Raw genomic sequence first — 16,111 nt, 5'->3', positions numbered from 1 at the left:
ATTATTGCATTCAATAGAAGAGTTGTACACAAATATTTGGACATGTAGTGCATCTTTCTCTGCCTCTTTTTAATGCAATATCTATCATCACGATCTCTGAGTGTCACTGTGATCTAAGACACTGCCACTATGATCGGGAGATCACTGGTTCGAATCCCGGGCATGTAGCTTGCCTTTAGCTGCCGAAGCCCTGAGAGAACACAATTTGCCCTTGCTCTCTCTGGGTGGGCTCTCTCCAAAGGGTGATGTCGATCAGCACAAGGCTGTGTCTGTGAGCTGATGTATCAGAACCGAGTCGCTGCGCTTTCCTCCGAGTGCGCTGTGATGCTACTCGGTAATAGGCAGTTAAAAAAAAAGAGGTGGTGGCTGACTTTACATGTATCAGAGGAGGTATGTGCTTGTCTTTACCCTCCTGGTGTTGGGGCACCACTATTGATAGGGGAGTTGGGTAATTGGGTAATTGATATAGGTAATTGGCTTTGTAACTTGGGGAGAAAATGGGATACAAATTTGGAAAAATAAAAAACAATACAGTGAAAAAGGAGGAAGAAATTAAGCTAGGAGTGATAATATTGGTTCTGTTCTCCTCCTACAGTTGGAGGTATACCGTATTTTACTTTCACACCACAGCCATGAATACAAATAATATAAAAGCATTCATTAGACTGAGGCAAAAAAACAATGTTTTCCATTGTAGAAGCAGTTAACTCATATTCAAATGAGCACTAAGTAGTTTCTCTCCCAGTCAGGGACACACTGACATTGATCTTGGAAAAAAAAAAAGTCCCTCCTAGAGGTTCCCTGGCGAAGCATTATTTCCCAAGTCTGATTGCGGTTTCCATATTTGATTAAATGAGAGGGCGATGGGTTGGAGGGTTTGTTTGTCGATTTCCTCTTTTGCTTTTCCATCTCCTTTGGGCAACAGATTGAATTAATGTTTATAGACACTAGCATGCCACACATGAGGAAACAAGAGATTCGCAAAATTCCAATGCTTTCGCAATTATAGCTCTATAAACATAGGGTGTGTGTGTAGATATGTGTGTGTGTAGATGTGTGTGTGTGTTTTGGGGAGGGTTGGTAAAATAAAATTCTCTGTCGGGAGCATTGCTGTTGTCAGGGGCATGAGGACGATGATAATTCCCCTCATTTACACTCTTTTTCCATTTGAATAGATCAGTGCGTAGATTCTGTTTACCCCTGGACCTCTTTCTCTTTCCCAAATATCCACACACACACTTATAGACAGACACACACACACACACACACACACACACACACACACACACACACACACACGCAGGCTTCAGTTAACACTAGATATGTCACCCTCCCCTGCCCAAAGTAAATGTTAAAGCTTGTGAGCTAACACAAGAGGCTCTCGTATCCATCCTGAGGACCCACTGCCCTGCCCTGCACTGCTCTCCACATCCTCCCCATCCCTGCAGCTGATCCAGATCATGAAGAGCTTCATAATTAAGCTGATGAGCTCGAGCAGGTGTGTTCGAGTGTGTGGTGAGGAGTGTCTACATGCATAATATACTACACACGACTTGGTTTCTAGATTTGATCATGAATAGGAACCCTACGCAGTCCGTCTGTTTCTCTTCGTACTTTGTTAGCCCTTTTTCCAGACCCCACAGGACCAGGATCAGATACAGAAGTGCTGCTGGAGTTTTTAAACACCTCAGTGTCACTGCTACACTGAGAATAGTACACCAGCAATATCCTGTTAATCACAAATAAAGGACTAGAGGAGATGGTAAACAACATTGTAAACTGTGCAGCAACAGATTCAGATCTCCTGTCTCTCACACAGAAAACTTTACTTAATTTATTTTTGCTGAATCAACCCTTTCTTTTAGTAACCTTTACTTAATTTCTGCATAAAAATATTACCTAATTACAAATACTTAATTTCTATAAGATAACTGAAATTTTAATATTTCTAGTTAAAACACACATTCAAATATTTACATAATCTCAAAGATTTATTTTGTAAACAGACCAAGTCTCTCTGTCTCAACACATGGATGGCATGTTTAGTATGCTTAAACGAATGGATTACATGCAATCCATGTGTTGAGACAGTGTAATATGTGTGTTTTAACTACAAATATTTATTATATATTATGTATCATAAATTATTTGAGTAATATTGTATACAGAAACGAAGTAAAGGTTACTAAAAGCAAAATTCAGCAATAATAAATAAAATTTACAAAGAAAGGATTGACTGAAGTTCAGTTCACTTATTTACTCTATGTAACATTTAAGTCTAGAAACCGAGTTAAAATTAAATACATTTATCTGAAATTAAATTTACTTAAAGCAAAAACTTAAAAAGCAAATGCAGAAAGTTGCAAAACTTATTTTAAGTAAATTTTAATCAATTTTTTTTTTATTAATATTAATAGCAGGTCTGTGGTGGTCTCTCTCTGACCATTTAAGAAATGGGTGAAGAGAAGAGAAGACAACAGGACTACAGTCTAAAGTGATCCTATATGATTAGTGGGGCTGATAAAATGGACAATTCATGTTAGACACCAGGGCTGGTCATAATATTCTGGGGATTTTGGGGAAATTCTTTGGTTCTTTGGATTTGGTTCAATTACTTGGGTAAACCTCAACATTATAGGCCAAGAGTTTTGAAAAGCAATCAGACTAAATTTGTATAGAATTATTTTATTTTAGCTATAAACCCAGCATAATGGCTGCATTTATATATTAACCTATCACTGTCACCATTGGCTGGTTTCACAGACATGGATTAGGCTTCAAAAATGTTCAGAAACTGTTTTCCTTTTTTATCTAAGTATACGTTTTGTTTTATCTGAAAACATCTGAAAACAGCATTTTATTCAGCTTTCCTTCCTCTATTCAAATGTATTGGCGGCACATTTGCAGTTTCAGCTCTGGCCGGTAGGGAGCGTAGTGCGAAACTTATAATCCTCTATAATCCATCCAACCCTCTCCCTCGTCAACCATTATCCCCTCCCCCTTAATTAAATCTTGGACAGCCTTCATGCATCCCAGCATTCCTGCTGGTTCGGCTATTACAGGCCACCGTATGGAGCTCAGAGGCTGCCAGCAGCCCGGTCTAGGCTGGGCTGGGCACAGCTTGGCAGGGCTTGGCTCACCTGGGGTAAATGAGGGCACTTGATCCTGCTGGGTCTGTGGGTTGCTCTGGGCTCTGGGAGCTGTCGGATGTTGAAGAGCGCTTGCAGGGCGCTGAGCGCCGCCCGCCTCTTGGCCAGCTTCTTGCTGCGTCCAGAGCCCTCGAAGATTCGGCCGTCGACCCGCACGGCCATGATGAAGCTCCGCCCCCTGCCCGTGCTGCCCTGAGACAGGCAGGCGTAGCGCAGGCCCGGCCGCAGGTCGTTTAGCAGCACCACCGGGCTCGGGGGCGTGGTCTCGGGGGCCGGGTTGCCTTGCCTGGCCTGCACCACCATAAGGTCCAGCGTGTGGCGTAGCCGGAGGGCGCTAGAGAGCAGCTCCGACTCTGCCGACCGGCAGCCGTCTGGCTCGAAGCCTTTAAAAAGAGTCTCCGGGAAATCTGCCTGATCTGAAGTAAAGTCCGCCGAAGGGTCAGACAAGCTGCCCATGGCCAGGTGGGCTTGGGGGGCGTTAGGGAACTGGATGAACGATCTAAGGGCCAACTCTGCCGCCTGCATCTTTGCCTTCTTCTTAGTGGGACCCGTGCCCTCAAAGGTAAGGCCATTGACCTCCACGGCAATGGAGAAGAGTGGGGCATGGACCGGGCCCGTCTGAGAGACAGTTCGGTACTGTAAGCCAGGCCGGAGCTCGTTCAGCTGCACCAGGGCATTCTTGGGCGCGTCGGACCACGTCAGCTTCCTGTAGCACAGTCGTAACCTGCACGGCCTCCCATTATTATCCTCCTCCAGCGGCCGCTTCCGTTTAAGACCAGACGCTCCCCCTCGCGCTGAATCAGACAAAAAGAGAGGCTGGCGGTCTGAGGGGACGATGGCACAGTCCTCGAGGTTTCCGATGTTCCGGTTCTCTTTGACCTCTGCACTGCTGGTACCTGAGAGAACACAGAAAAAAATAGTTTAGAAAAAAGGAAGATCAATCAATCAGACAAAATCCAAATACTTGGTTTGTTTAAAGATGTATGGAGCTGTCAGGAATAACCCTGCACTTTACTTCAACATGTTTACATTGCAGCCGTCAATTTACTGTTAATCTTTTTTTAATATATATAGTTAATGTCCATAACTGCATTATTTCGCACTTGCACTTTTTTTATACATTTCTTTGCTTAAGTAACTTTTATTTTTTTATGTCTTTGACAATTAGTTTAATGTTTATAAACTTATTGTATTTTTTTGCACTTTTTCTATCTTCTATTTGGCATTCTTGGCGAAGAGCAAAGAAAGAATTTCATTGTACACTGAAACCCGTTTCTGTACTGTACATATGACAATAAACTCTTTGAATCTTGAATCTTGAAAGAGCCAATAAACCCTAAACCATATATTTTTTTCATAAATAGCTAAAATGTGTTCCTTTAAAAAAACACTTTTATTGTGTTAATTTCTGCCTCTGCAGTACCCTTGCTGGTTCAACTGTGCAGACACATCACAGTACGCAGATCAGACAATCACCACTATCAGAAACACAATGCTGCTGCTGCAGCTCAGCCAATCAGCTGTCCTTCTTGCCCCACCTCTAAACCCATACATCACCCAGTGCCCATTCCAATTTTTTCACCTTTTTCAAATTTGAGCTGAGGGTGGACTCAGCAAAAATCAGGGGGTTTACAGCCCCTTTAACACTTTTTAGGTTTACTACAGGATTCATTAGGTGTTCCGTCATAGTCTGGATGACTTCAGTGGTAATTTACAATGTGGGACACATGTATTGCAAAAGGATTTATTTAAGGGTTTCATTAATAAAGACCATGTTTCTGTCTAGACTTGAAGAACAATTTGCATGTTTAAATGGTTCTTTCCTTGATTAAAACAATTTTGTACATTTTCCCATATGCAGCTCTGGAAAAACATAAGAGAGCACTTAAAAATGATGAGTGTCTTTAAATTTAAACTTTTAAAAAATGATTTAAATTGAAAACATCTGAAATATAATCAAGAGGAAGATGGATGATCACAAGCCATCAAACCAAACTGAAGTGCACCAGGAGTGTCAAAGTTATCCAAAAGCAGTGTGTAAGACTGGTGGAGGAGAACTGTGATTAAAAACCAGGGTTATTGCACCAAATATTGATTTATGTACTCTTAAAACTTTATGAAAGAATATGACCGTTTTTTTCTTTTTTCTTTTCATTATTTGAGGTCTGAAAGCCATTTCTCATTTTCTGCAAATAAATGCTCTAAATGACAATATTTTTATTTGGAATTTGGGAGAAATGTTGCCTGTAGTTTATAGAATAAAACAACAATGTTCATTTTACTCAAACATATACCTATAAATAGCAAAATCAGGGAAACTGATTCAGAAAGTGAAGTGGTCTCTTAGTTCTTTTCAGAGCTGAAGAACATTGGACCAGAAAGACTTCCACTATTGTTGCACATAAAATAATATTTATTGATGTTTGATGAAGTCTTGAATCTTCTTTTAGCTCTACTCTGGGGTTCTATGAAGGATAATGTTGATAACAAGGGAACATCTCAACAAATACCACAATAATACTACATAACTTTATTTTATTTTCTATACAGATATTGCAGAATTTTCATTGTACAGTGTTTTGTGTCTCCCAGCAGTGGATGTCCTAAAACGGCCCAAACTGTACTCAGATCAGTCTGAGCCGCGTCAGATCCGCCTCCCAGAAAGGCTTTTTTTGATGCAGTCCCAGCATAATCAGGATCAGAAGTCAGCAGCTGAGGTTGGAGTGTAAACGGGTCTGATGTCTCCATTTACTTTCAGCACTGCGCTCTAATCTCTGATCTCATGATCAGCATAAAAACCTGCCAGCTGATACCAAATGATATGATAATGAAAAAAGGAAGAGAAAGAAGGCCACGGAGAGAGAGAGAGAGAGAGAGAGAGAGAGAGGGAAAGAAATCCAGTCTCATCCGCTGCGAGGCAGAGGCAGCTCCCCAAAGTTCCCTGCGAGGGAGGCTATCTTATTTAAGTGTTTTAAAATCCGAGGACAAATCCTCTCAAATGGGGCATTATCTGCTAAATCGCCCCGTAATCTGCCACAAAATTGGCTTGGGATCCATGCTTAAAGTGGGTGCGATTTGTCCCCTGTATTCAATGCAAAGCAGCAATCCCCTTTGTAATGGAGGGGAGCAGCGACTGTTCCAGAGTTTCAGGCAGTGCAGAGAAAAAGGGGGAAAAAAATAAGGCCTATTTCACACTGAGGCTTTCTAGGCTTCACGGCCAGGCGCACTATGTTTCACTCTCCTAATGCAAATCCATCACATTTCACACAACAGCACAAGCAGAATATCACCCAAAACACTCCACACGCCACACACTGGCCTGGCAGCGCTGTAAAATACAATAAAACCCAGTCGAGTCGAGTCGAGTAAACTTGGACAATGAAACTGAAACACCTGGTTTTAGACCACAATAATTTATTGTGGTGACGGACAGTTCTGGTGGAAACAGGAGAGTTGAGGTGCACATTAAATTCTGCGTGATTTGTTCAGCCGTGGTTTCAAATTTTTTGGATACAATCTGGGTTAGCACCCGAACATCACTTGTTTTAGACAGCTTCCTTTTACAGCGTCCACAGTTAATCCTGTTGGATGTGGTTGGTCCTTCTTGGTGGTATGCTGACATTACCCTGGATACCGTGGCTCTTGATGCATCACAAAGACTTGCTGTCTTGGTCACAGATGCTCCAGCAAGACGTGCACCAACAATTTGTCCTCTTTTGAACTCTGGTATGTCTCCCATAATGTTGTGTGCATTGCAATATTTTGAGCAAAACTGTGCTCTTACCCTGCTAATTGAACCTTCACACTCTGCTCTTACTGGTGCAATAATATGCAATTAATGAAGATTGGCCACCAGGCTGCTCCAATTTAGCCATGAAACCTCCCACACTAAAATGACGTGTTTCAGTTTCATTGTTCTACCCCTGTATATATCAATTGCTTTGCATAATTATTCTAATCTGAATGTGATGGAATATAAAAATTGTATGTTTGTATTTAGTCTTCTTTTTTGTTTAATTCAACTATTTTTAATACTCATAGAATTACTGCAGTTCAGAAAATGATGCTTGTTCTTACAGCCTACAACACAGAGACCAAGCAATTAATCTTAACATATGATTTACAAGTTTACCTAAGGTAGCCAGTGTCAGAAACTGGGGGAAACACCCAGTATGCAAATAGATGGTGCCAGAAGCCAATGGAAAAGAAGCTGCCAATGACAACAGTCTAAACTCAGTTATTATAAGTTGGTTAAACTTATAGATTTCCGTTTGTATATTAGATATTATATATTTGCCCACAAATATATATATATATATGTATATGTACTCAAAATAGTTGAGTAATGTTTAGAAATATATATATTTTTTTGTAAAACAGACTTAATTACCTTGTTAATGTATTTAAAACACACTTCACTCATCAATCACGGCTAAATATGCTGAGTAACACGTTAAAAAAACAAAATATATATTAATCAGAACTTACTTAAAGTGTCCTCGTCTTCTGTGCTGCCCGGGCCTGGACTCATGTACTTGAATGGGACGATCAGGGCCGACAGCATACTGCTTACTTTCTCTGAAAAACACACAAACATTAAAAAAACATAAATATTAATGCACAGAATCAAACAGTACAGTTCAAAAGTTCCTATTTTATCATTTTCTTTTTTTTTTTTTTTACACACTGAGAAAAATAAGAATATATATTTATTTAAAAGAGTACAAAGCTTGTCGCTGGGGCTGTACCTTATAGTGAGGTACATTAATGTACCTTTTAGTGAAATTCCTTTTTTGTACCCATATTTTATTGTGCCAGTAAAGATTATAAAGATTATAATCATTATCATCAACTGAATGTGTGTCAAGAAATTGATAATCCAAAATTGTCTGGCTTTCAAATAAAAAATGTGCAATTAAAATATATATAGTTTATTAGTGCAGTGATACAGAATAGTGAATGTACCTTCTGGCTGGTTAAATGGTACAAATCTGTACTTCCTGCTGATAGAAAAGTACTTCAGAGGGAACAAATCTGACCCTGTAAAGACCAATGTTGTACCTTTAAGGGTACAATTATGAAGAGTGAACCTTTAAATACAAGAAAGTACTTATATCATACCTTGTATCGTTTTTTAGAGTGCATTATTTTTTTCTACATTAATATTACTAATTCGATTAATATTAAATATATTAAAACACAATTACGGGACACATTATTATAGAATTATGTAGTAAACAGTGAAAAAGTTTTTTTTTTCCACCACATTAATCTCCTGATCTAACCCTGATGAACTGAGATGGTGATTTGAGGTGATTTGGGATGAGCTTAATAAGCAGCAACTATATATTATCAGCACCTCCAGGAACTTCTTTCTTCAAGACGCTGAGAAAACTATTCCAGGGGACTCTCCCTCATGAAGACACTGAGATTCAAATACCAAGACTGTGCAGATCTGTCCTCAAAGATAAATGCGATACTTATAGAAGAATCTAAAGTATAAAATATATTCTGGTTTGTTTAACACTTTTTTCCTGTATAGCTTTATTATAGTCTTCAATATTAAATTTACAAAGTAAAAAATCATAAAAAAGAAAGAAAACACATTGAATAAGAAGAGGTGTGTCCAAACTTTTGACTTTTTTTGGTACTGTACTTCACTAGAAGTCACGAGGGCACTAAGTGGAGGCTGGGTCATTGATCACAAGGTTGTGGGATTGATACCCACGTCTGCAGGGCTGTTCCAAGGCCTGTCATGATAATTACATTAAATACTTACTGTACAATATATGAACATGACCTCAATCATCTCCTCTGACCTCAATATCCAAATAATATCCTCCATTATGTTTCTCTTAGCGAGAAGAGCTCATTATTGTGAAGGAACTACTATATCGACTCTGTTTAAAAAAAAAAAAAAAAAAAATATATATATATATATAAGTTATTTTCATTTTATTCAGGGTATTTAATCTTCATTATGTTTATCTTAATCTTAACTCAAAATAATCATTCTTTAAAAATGCAATGCAATTGCATGGTTTTGCTATTTTATTACTATTATAACAGTGGCATAACATTCATTCCTTAACAATTAACAATAATGTATATAGTTTCACAATTATTTGGAGACAACATATCATCCTTAAGCTGAGTAATAAATCAATATTTTATCGTATCTTGACTATTTTTTTATGGTTTAGTAAACATATTGAGGATATCATCAGTGCTTAAAGAATAATGATTTTACTGTACATTACATTACAGAGAGTGTAACAAATGTACAGCAAACATTAAATAAAAATCACATTACTATTTTACAGAATAGCAGAATCTGCCTCTGCTGATCAAAACATGGCTACACTGTTCATATCGATATTGTAATTTTATTGTATTGACCAAAATTTAAAATATATATTGTGATATACATTATATGTCCATCCATATCATCCAGCAATATAGATCTAGTGACTGGACTAGCTTGCTAATAAACTACTGTCTGCACCCTGTGATCTTATCTCAGCTTTTCAATATCTGAAATCTGAAATAAACAAGAATAAACAGTAAATGTAGATTTTAGGTATTTTTATTGTGTTTTATTGGGTTAAATTTTTCTTTTTATGGAAAATCTCTATTCAAAATGCTGTGCAGTCCAAGACTAGACTTGATCCCTCTCTGGGAAACTACACCATTATATATAAACTAGCAACTTCAGAGCAACTTTTTAATGAAAACCTTTAATGAAAACGTTTAATGAATATCAGGGTAAAAATATTTAATGAAGTCATTTTGGAGCATTTTTATTCTTCCTTTTATTATAAAATTTAGACCAAATATAAAGATTAACTGCCAGATTTGTCAAAAAGTGAAAACCTCAAGAATAAAGATACAAGCTTTTAAGTGACGCTGAATATCCAGATATAATCTATCTCAATAATGATAAAATATCATCATGGCACTGGGTCAGAGGCCTCAGTCTGCAGCAGCTCAGGCTTCTGAGGATAACTTCAGTACTGATGAGCTAAAGAGCGCTGACAGCTTTCTCTCTATTACTACTTACAGTGATGCACATGTGTGTATGTGTGTGTGTGTGTGTGTGTGTGAGTGTGTGTGTGAGTGTGTTGTTTACACTGAAGGCTCCTATTAAGGACATGAAGTGCTCTGCTGGGTTGAGGCTGACAGTGGAGCTCCATAATTACATCCCTGCTGCCCAAAACCCCATCTCCACCATCACCACAACCACCATCACCACCTCCACCACCACCTTTAACACCACCACCATCACCTCTAACAACACCACCACCACCACCTCTAACACCACCACCACCACCTCTAACACCACCACCACCATCACCACCACCACCAAAACCACCACCATCACCACCATCACCACCACCTCTAACACCACTTCCATCACCACCACCTCTAATACCATCACCTCTAACACCACCACCTCTAACACCATCACCTCTAACACCATCACCACCAAAACCACCACCAACATGCACTAATGATCAATAACTCTAAACACCCCTAACCAGAAAGAGAGAGAGAGAATATAATCATATAACTATAATCATGATAACTATAATGTATTTATATATATATATATATATATATATATATATATAATTTTACTATAATTACATTAACAACAATTTTACTTTTTGACTGATTATTATTATTTTTATTATTATTAGTTTCAATTTGTATTTTGTTTTTTTTATTCTGATATTTATTCATATATGAATTAAAGTAAATTCTAATTTGTCAGTTTGAAACTCTTAATACTCAATTATTTTGATTGATTACATTACATGTTTTCTTAAATTTTGTCTTGTCTTTTTATTGTTTATTTAACTTTTATTTAATTATTTTTATTCCCATTCCTGTTTACTGGGTATACTGAGCTACACTAAAAAATAATGTCACCTTCATTGTATTTCTGAGGTGAAAAAAAAGGTTGATTGATTGATTGATTGATTGGTTGTTGGTTGGTTGGTTGGTTGGTTGATTGATGGATTGATTGATTGATAAATTGGTTGGTTGATTGATTGACATTTCCTTAATCTAACCTAATATCATCATAACATCAATTCTTCACCCTGCTCCTCCACACTGTATGTTTGTTGGGTGGCTGAAGCTCCTGATTCCACAGAGAGGCAGTGTTCTGTATATTTAAAGTTCTGCTGGTTACATTAAATCCTTGTACCCTCAATGAGACAGCATGTAGAATCCATTAAAATCAGGCTCTTCATCCTCTATTAATAAAACATGTTTTATCGAGGTGATGTTTCTGAAAGCCTTGGAGACCACCGCCAAGTTTCAGCATCAAAAGCCCGAGAAAAAGACAAATCCTTAAGAATGCGGGGTAGTCATTACTGTGTTTCAGATATGTGTGTGTGTGTGTGTGAGAGTAAACGTGTGTGTGTGTGTGTGTGTGTGTATTAAATCTTCTAGAGGCCTAAAAGAATCTTTAATGTATTTTTTATCATCCTGTTGTGCCTAAGGTTCTCACCGCCCACTCTAGCCATTCTCTAAAATTTGCTGTAAGCCTGGCCAAGTGAGCTTCTCACACACACACACACACACACACACACACACACACACACACACACACACACACACACACACACTCAACCTAGAGCAGGGATGACCAAACTACAGCCCTCGGGCCATTTGTGGCCCGTTTCCTTTTTTGGAGCGGCCTGTGAGGTACTTTAGAAATAGAATGAAAGTTGGTCCACTGTTAAGCAGGTTTTTATAATGTGAGATTCAAAGTTTGAACGCTAGGTGTCAGAAACGGGCCAAAGAGTCTAAAAGCGGAGAGGGTGCGCATTTCTAGTGCAAAAAAACAGACCAAAGAGTCTAAAAGCGGAGAGAGTGCGCATTTCTAGCGCAGGAAAACGGGCCAAAGAGTCTAAAAGCGGAGAGAGTGCGTATTTCTAGTGCAGAAAAACGGGCCAAAGAGTCTAAAAGCGGAGAGAGTGCGCATTTCTAGCGCAGAAAAACAGGCCAAAGAGTCTAAAAGCTGAGAGGGTGCGCATTTCTAGCACAGGAAAACGGGCCAAAGGGTCTAAAAGCGGAGAGAGTGCGCATTTCTAGCGCAGAAAAACGGGCCAAAGAGTCTAAACGTTGCCGTAATTAAGACGTTTAATATTAAGAGACATCATGAAATTAAACATCAATTTGAAAAATCTTAGTTTACACAACACTGTCAAAGATAAAGATAGTAAGTCAAGTAAAATGGTGTGTAAATGAAATAATCAGGAAAAAGTATTATTTAAAGTGGTATATTTTATTATTTGTTTTATTACAGAGTCTGTGGCCTGTGACTTCAAATATATTTCTCCTTCTGGCCCCGAACAAAAAAAGTTTGGACACCCCTGACCTAGAGCTACCTAACATCCTCACCTGGAGCCACTGGCCTACCTACTGATAATACAGAGTGAAGGAGGTGAAGGAGGATCTGAATATGATTGGTGGATCTATATAATAAAACCATACAGTAAGCTTTTTTCTTTATATTTTTCTTTATTTTACTGTAATGAAAATCTATTAAATTCACACAAATCGACATCATTTACTTACTTAAATCCAAAGGGGAGACTTTTCTACAGTGTATATTTTTTTAGAATGTGTCATGTAATGTTTGGAAATAAAGGAATATGTTGGAATATGCAAGTGCAGCTGAATCCCCCACTTTCAGACCGTTTTTAGGCACCCAGACGACGCACCCCGAGGCAGGCTGCTCACGTGACCCTCTGCGGCACGTGTCCGACACTGTCCCCGCCAATGGCAGGAAAAAACCCACAATCTAAAGCGGTCTCACCTATCAGCAACCTTAAGAAATCCTTCCTGCTTGACTGAAACGTGACCGTGCCCAGGCAGCAGGGATTCTGACAACTTGTAATGTGTTGAGCGAGATAAGGACCAAGAATCCAATTATTTCTCCTTCCCAAGCTGTGGCCAGAATGCTCTCTCTCTCTCTCTCTCTCTCTTTCCCCTTTTCCATCAGAAGTGAGCAGGACTTCTAGGTCAAACACAGCCGAGCTAAAATGCTGAATGTCAGCACGTAGTGGGGAAGATACGGCGGGGCTCCATTGTTCACTTCCTGTGTGTCACTTCCTGAATGACGGCTGCCGGGGATGGGCCGTGAATAAATAATGGCAAGTGCTATCAGTGTCATCAACCAATCACTGCTGAAGTGCTGAGACTGTCTTTCAGCGGCGGTCAGGCCATGATCCCGAGGTGTCCGCAAGTTCACCTCTGTCCACACATGCCCCAACCGCCTTCAGCTTTTAGCGTTCAGCCTAGACCACACTGACCCAACCCCCCACCCATAGAAACGCCAACACACCCAAACGTCCACGCCCCGCCACACATATTCACTGTGACATTCACATTACTCTGGAGCGTTGTCCTTCATTCAAACTGTATTAAAACAATTATATATGTTTGCACATACAGCTCTGGGAAAAATAAATTGAGACCACTTCAGTTTCTGAATCAGTTTCTCTGATTTTGCTATTTATAGATTTATGTTTGAATAAAATGAACATTGATTTTTTATTCTATAAACTACAAGTTCATATTTATAAAGTTTTAAGAGCTAGAAAAAAATCTATATTTGGTGAAATGACCCTGGTTTTTAATCACAGTTGTGATCATACAACTTGGCATCATGTTCACCTCCACCATTCTTACACACTGCTTTTGAAAAACTTTATGTATATACTTTTACTCCTGGTGCAAGAATTCAAGCAGTTCAGTTTGGTTTGATCATCCATCTTCCTCTTGATTATATTCCAGAGGTTTTCAGTTTGGTAAAATCAAAGAAACTCATCATTTTTAAGTGGTCTCTTATTTTTTTTTCCAGAGCTGTAGAGGACATTTATTTTTGGATTATTATTTTAATAGGTTATAACATTGTATGTACAGTAAATCAACACTGTTCAACAATTACCTTAAAACATTAAAAAAGTGAAAATCTGATTATGATTACCCCCTTTAAAATGTAACTTAGTTACTTTATGAATGACCTTATTTCATAAGTAACCGAGTATTGCAGAATCACATTACCATGATATCATCTAGCTTTAATAATAGAGTAGAGCTGAAATATTGAAAGGCCCCTAAAGGGGGTGGGGTGAGGTATATTGATGGCTGGCCCATCTTAGCCATGGCACTTGGCCATCCATCCATCCATTCATCCATCTATTCATCACTCCATCCACCTACATCTCCATATACTTATGCACTTATACATCAATCCATCCAGCCCCTAGTGGGTTGGGGCATGGCTGTGGGAGGCCCACACTATTCATTCATCCATCCATCCATCTATCCATCTCAACCTATTCCATCCTTCCATCCTTCTATTTCATCTCAGCCTATTCCATCCATCCATCTCAGCCTATTCATGCATCCATTCATCTCATCCTATTCCATCCATCCATTCATCTATCATCCATCCATCTCAACCTATTCTATCCATCCATCCATCCATCTCAACCTATTCCATCCTTCCATCCATCCATCCATCCCTCAGCCTATATCATCCATCCATCCATCCATCCATCTCAGCCTATTCCATCCATCCATCCATCTAAGCCTATTTCATCCATCCATCCATCCATCCATCCATCCATCCATCCATCTATCCATCCATCTCAGCCTATTCCATCCTTCCATTCATCTCAGAATATTCCATCCTTCCATCCATCCATCCATCCATCCATCCATCCATCCATCCATCTCAACCTATTCTATCCATCCGTCCATCCATCCATCCATCCATCCATCCATCCATCCATCCATCTCAACCTATTCCATCCTTCCATCCAGTGGCGTGGCACCACCAACTCTGCCTTTTATTAATCAAAGTGCCCTTTTGAAACTGAAAGTGCCCTCAACAACTGAATAAGAACTGCGCGCACCAACACCTCCCCCCGTCGACAACTGATTAAGACCTGTGCGCACCAACACCAACACCCCCCCACCCCCCGTCAACAACTGATTAAGACCTGTGCGGGGCAACAACACCCCCCCCCCCCCCCCCCATCAACAAATGAAGACAACCTGTGCGCAACCACCAAGACCCCCCCAGCCACCCCCCCCCAAGCACTTGCCCCCCAAAATGTCTGTGCACGCCACTGCTTCCATCCATCCATCCCTCAGCCTATATCATCCATCCATGCATCCATCCATCCATCCATCTCAGCCTATTCCATCCTTCCATCCATACATCCATCCATCTCAGCCTATTCCATCCATCCATCCATCTACTCATCTTCTTTTCCTCTTCTTCCTGGACCGAGTCATGGTGGGTCTTTAAATTCATCGGGCACAGGGCAGGAATATTCCCTATACAGAGCTCCAGTCGATCCCTCACACCCAGAGGCCAGTTCAGTTCAGCACAGCCAATTCACCGAGCATGTGTGTGTTTTTATCAGGTGTTAGAAAACCACAGAACCTGAAGGAAACCCACGCAGACACAGGGGAACACAGCAAACCCTCACAGACAGCGACCTAAGCACGGATTAAACCCACAGCCCCCGAGCCCTGGAGCTGTACTGTACACACTAGCACATCCCAGAGTTTGCATAAACAAAAATACGCCGTGAAATGTGACACATGCTGCGTTCACTGCCCTGATATTTACAGGAACAAACCAATTTGCATCACAGATACAGGCAGGTGTGGAAAGGGTTATGCAGTGAGGGAATGTTCAAAATATTTCACAAAATATAAACTATACTGATTTAATGAACCTATTCTGTGTTCTAAGGGTATTTTTTTCTATGGGTTGCCAGAAATGTAGACTAAACATTCAGTACATTCAAAAGCATAAGCACACCTTAAATTCAGTGTTTTTTCACGGATTAATACTAAAGTCATCCACACTATGAAGACTTGAACGATAGTGAATGATAATTAAAAAAAAATACTTCTCTGTTGAG

General features: G+C 39.6%; 1 protein-coding gene across 1 annotated transcript in view; it reads right to left on the bottom strand.

Annotated features, from left to right (window-relative positions):
• Positions 1–16,111, bottom strand: part of adarb2 (adenosine deaminase RNA specific B2 (inactive)) — a 323,936-nt gene that overhangs the window by 108,604 nt on the left and 199,221 nt on the right. The window contains exons 2-3 of the mRNA XM_022673388.2: positions 7,638–7,727; positions 3,141–4,045 (exon numbers count right to left, since the gene is read on the bottom strand). Coding sequence (XP_022529109.1) covers positions 3,141–4,045; positions 7,638–7,727 — 995 coding nt within the window. The remainder of the gene's footprint in view (positions 1–3,140; positions 4,046–7,637; positions 7,728–16,111) is intronic.

Source organism: Astyanax mexicanus, chromosome 6 (genome assembly GCF_023375975.1).
Source record: "Astyanax mexicanus isolate ESR-SI-001 chromosome 6, AstMex3_surface, whole genome shotgun sequence".
Classification (NCBI taxonomy): Eukaryota; Metazoa; Chordata; class Actinopteri; order Characiformes; family Acestrorhamphidae; genus Astyanax; species Astyanax mexicanus.
The sequence above is the reverse complement of the archived record's forward strand: the minus strand, read 5'-3'. Positions and strand labels throughout refer to the sequence as shown.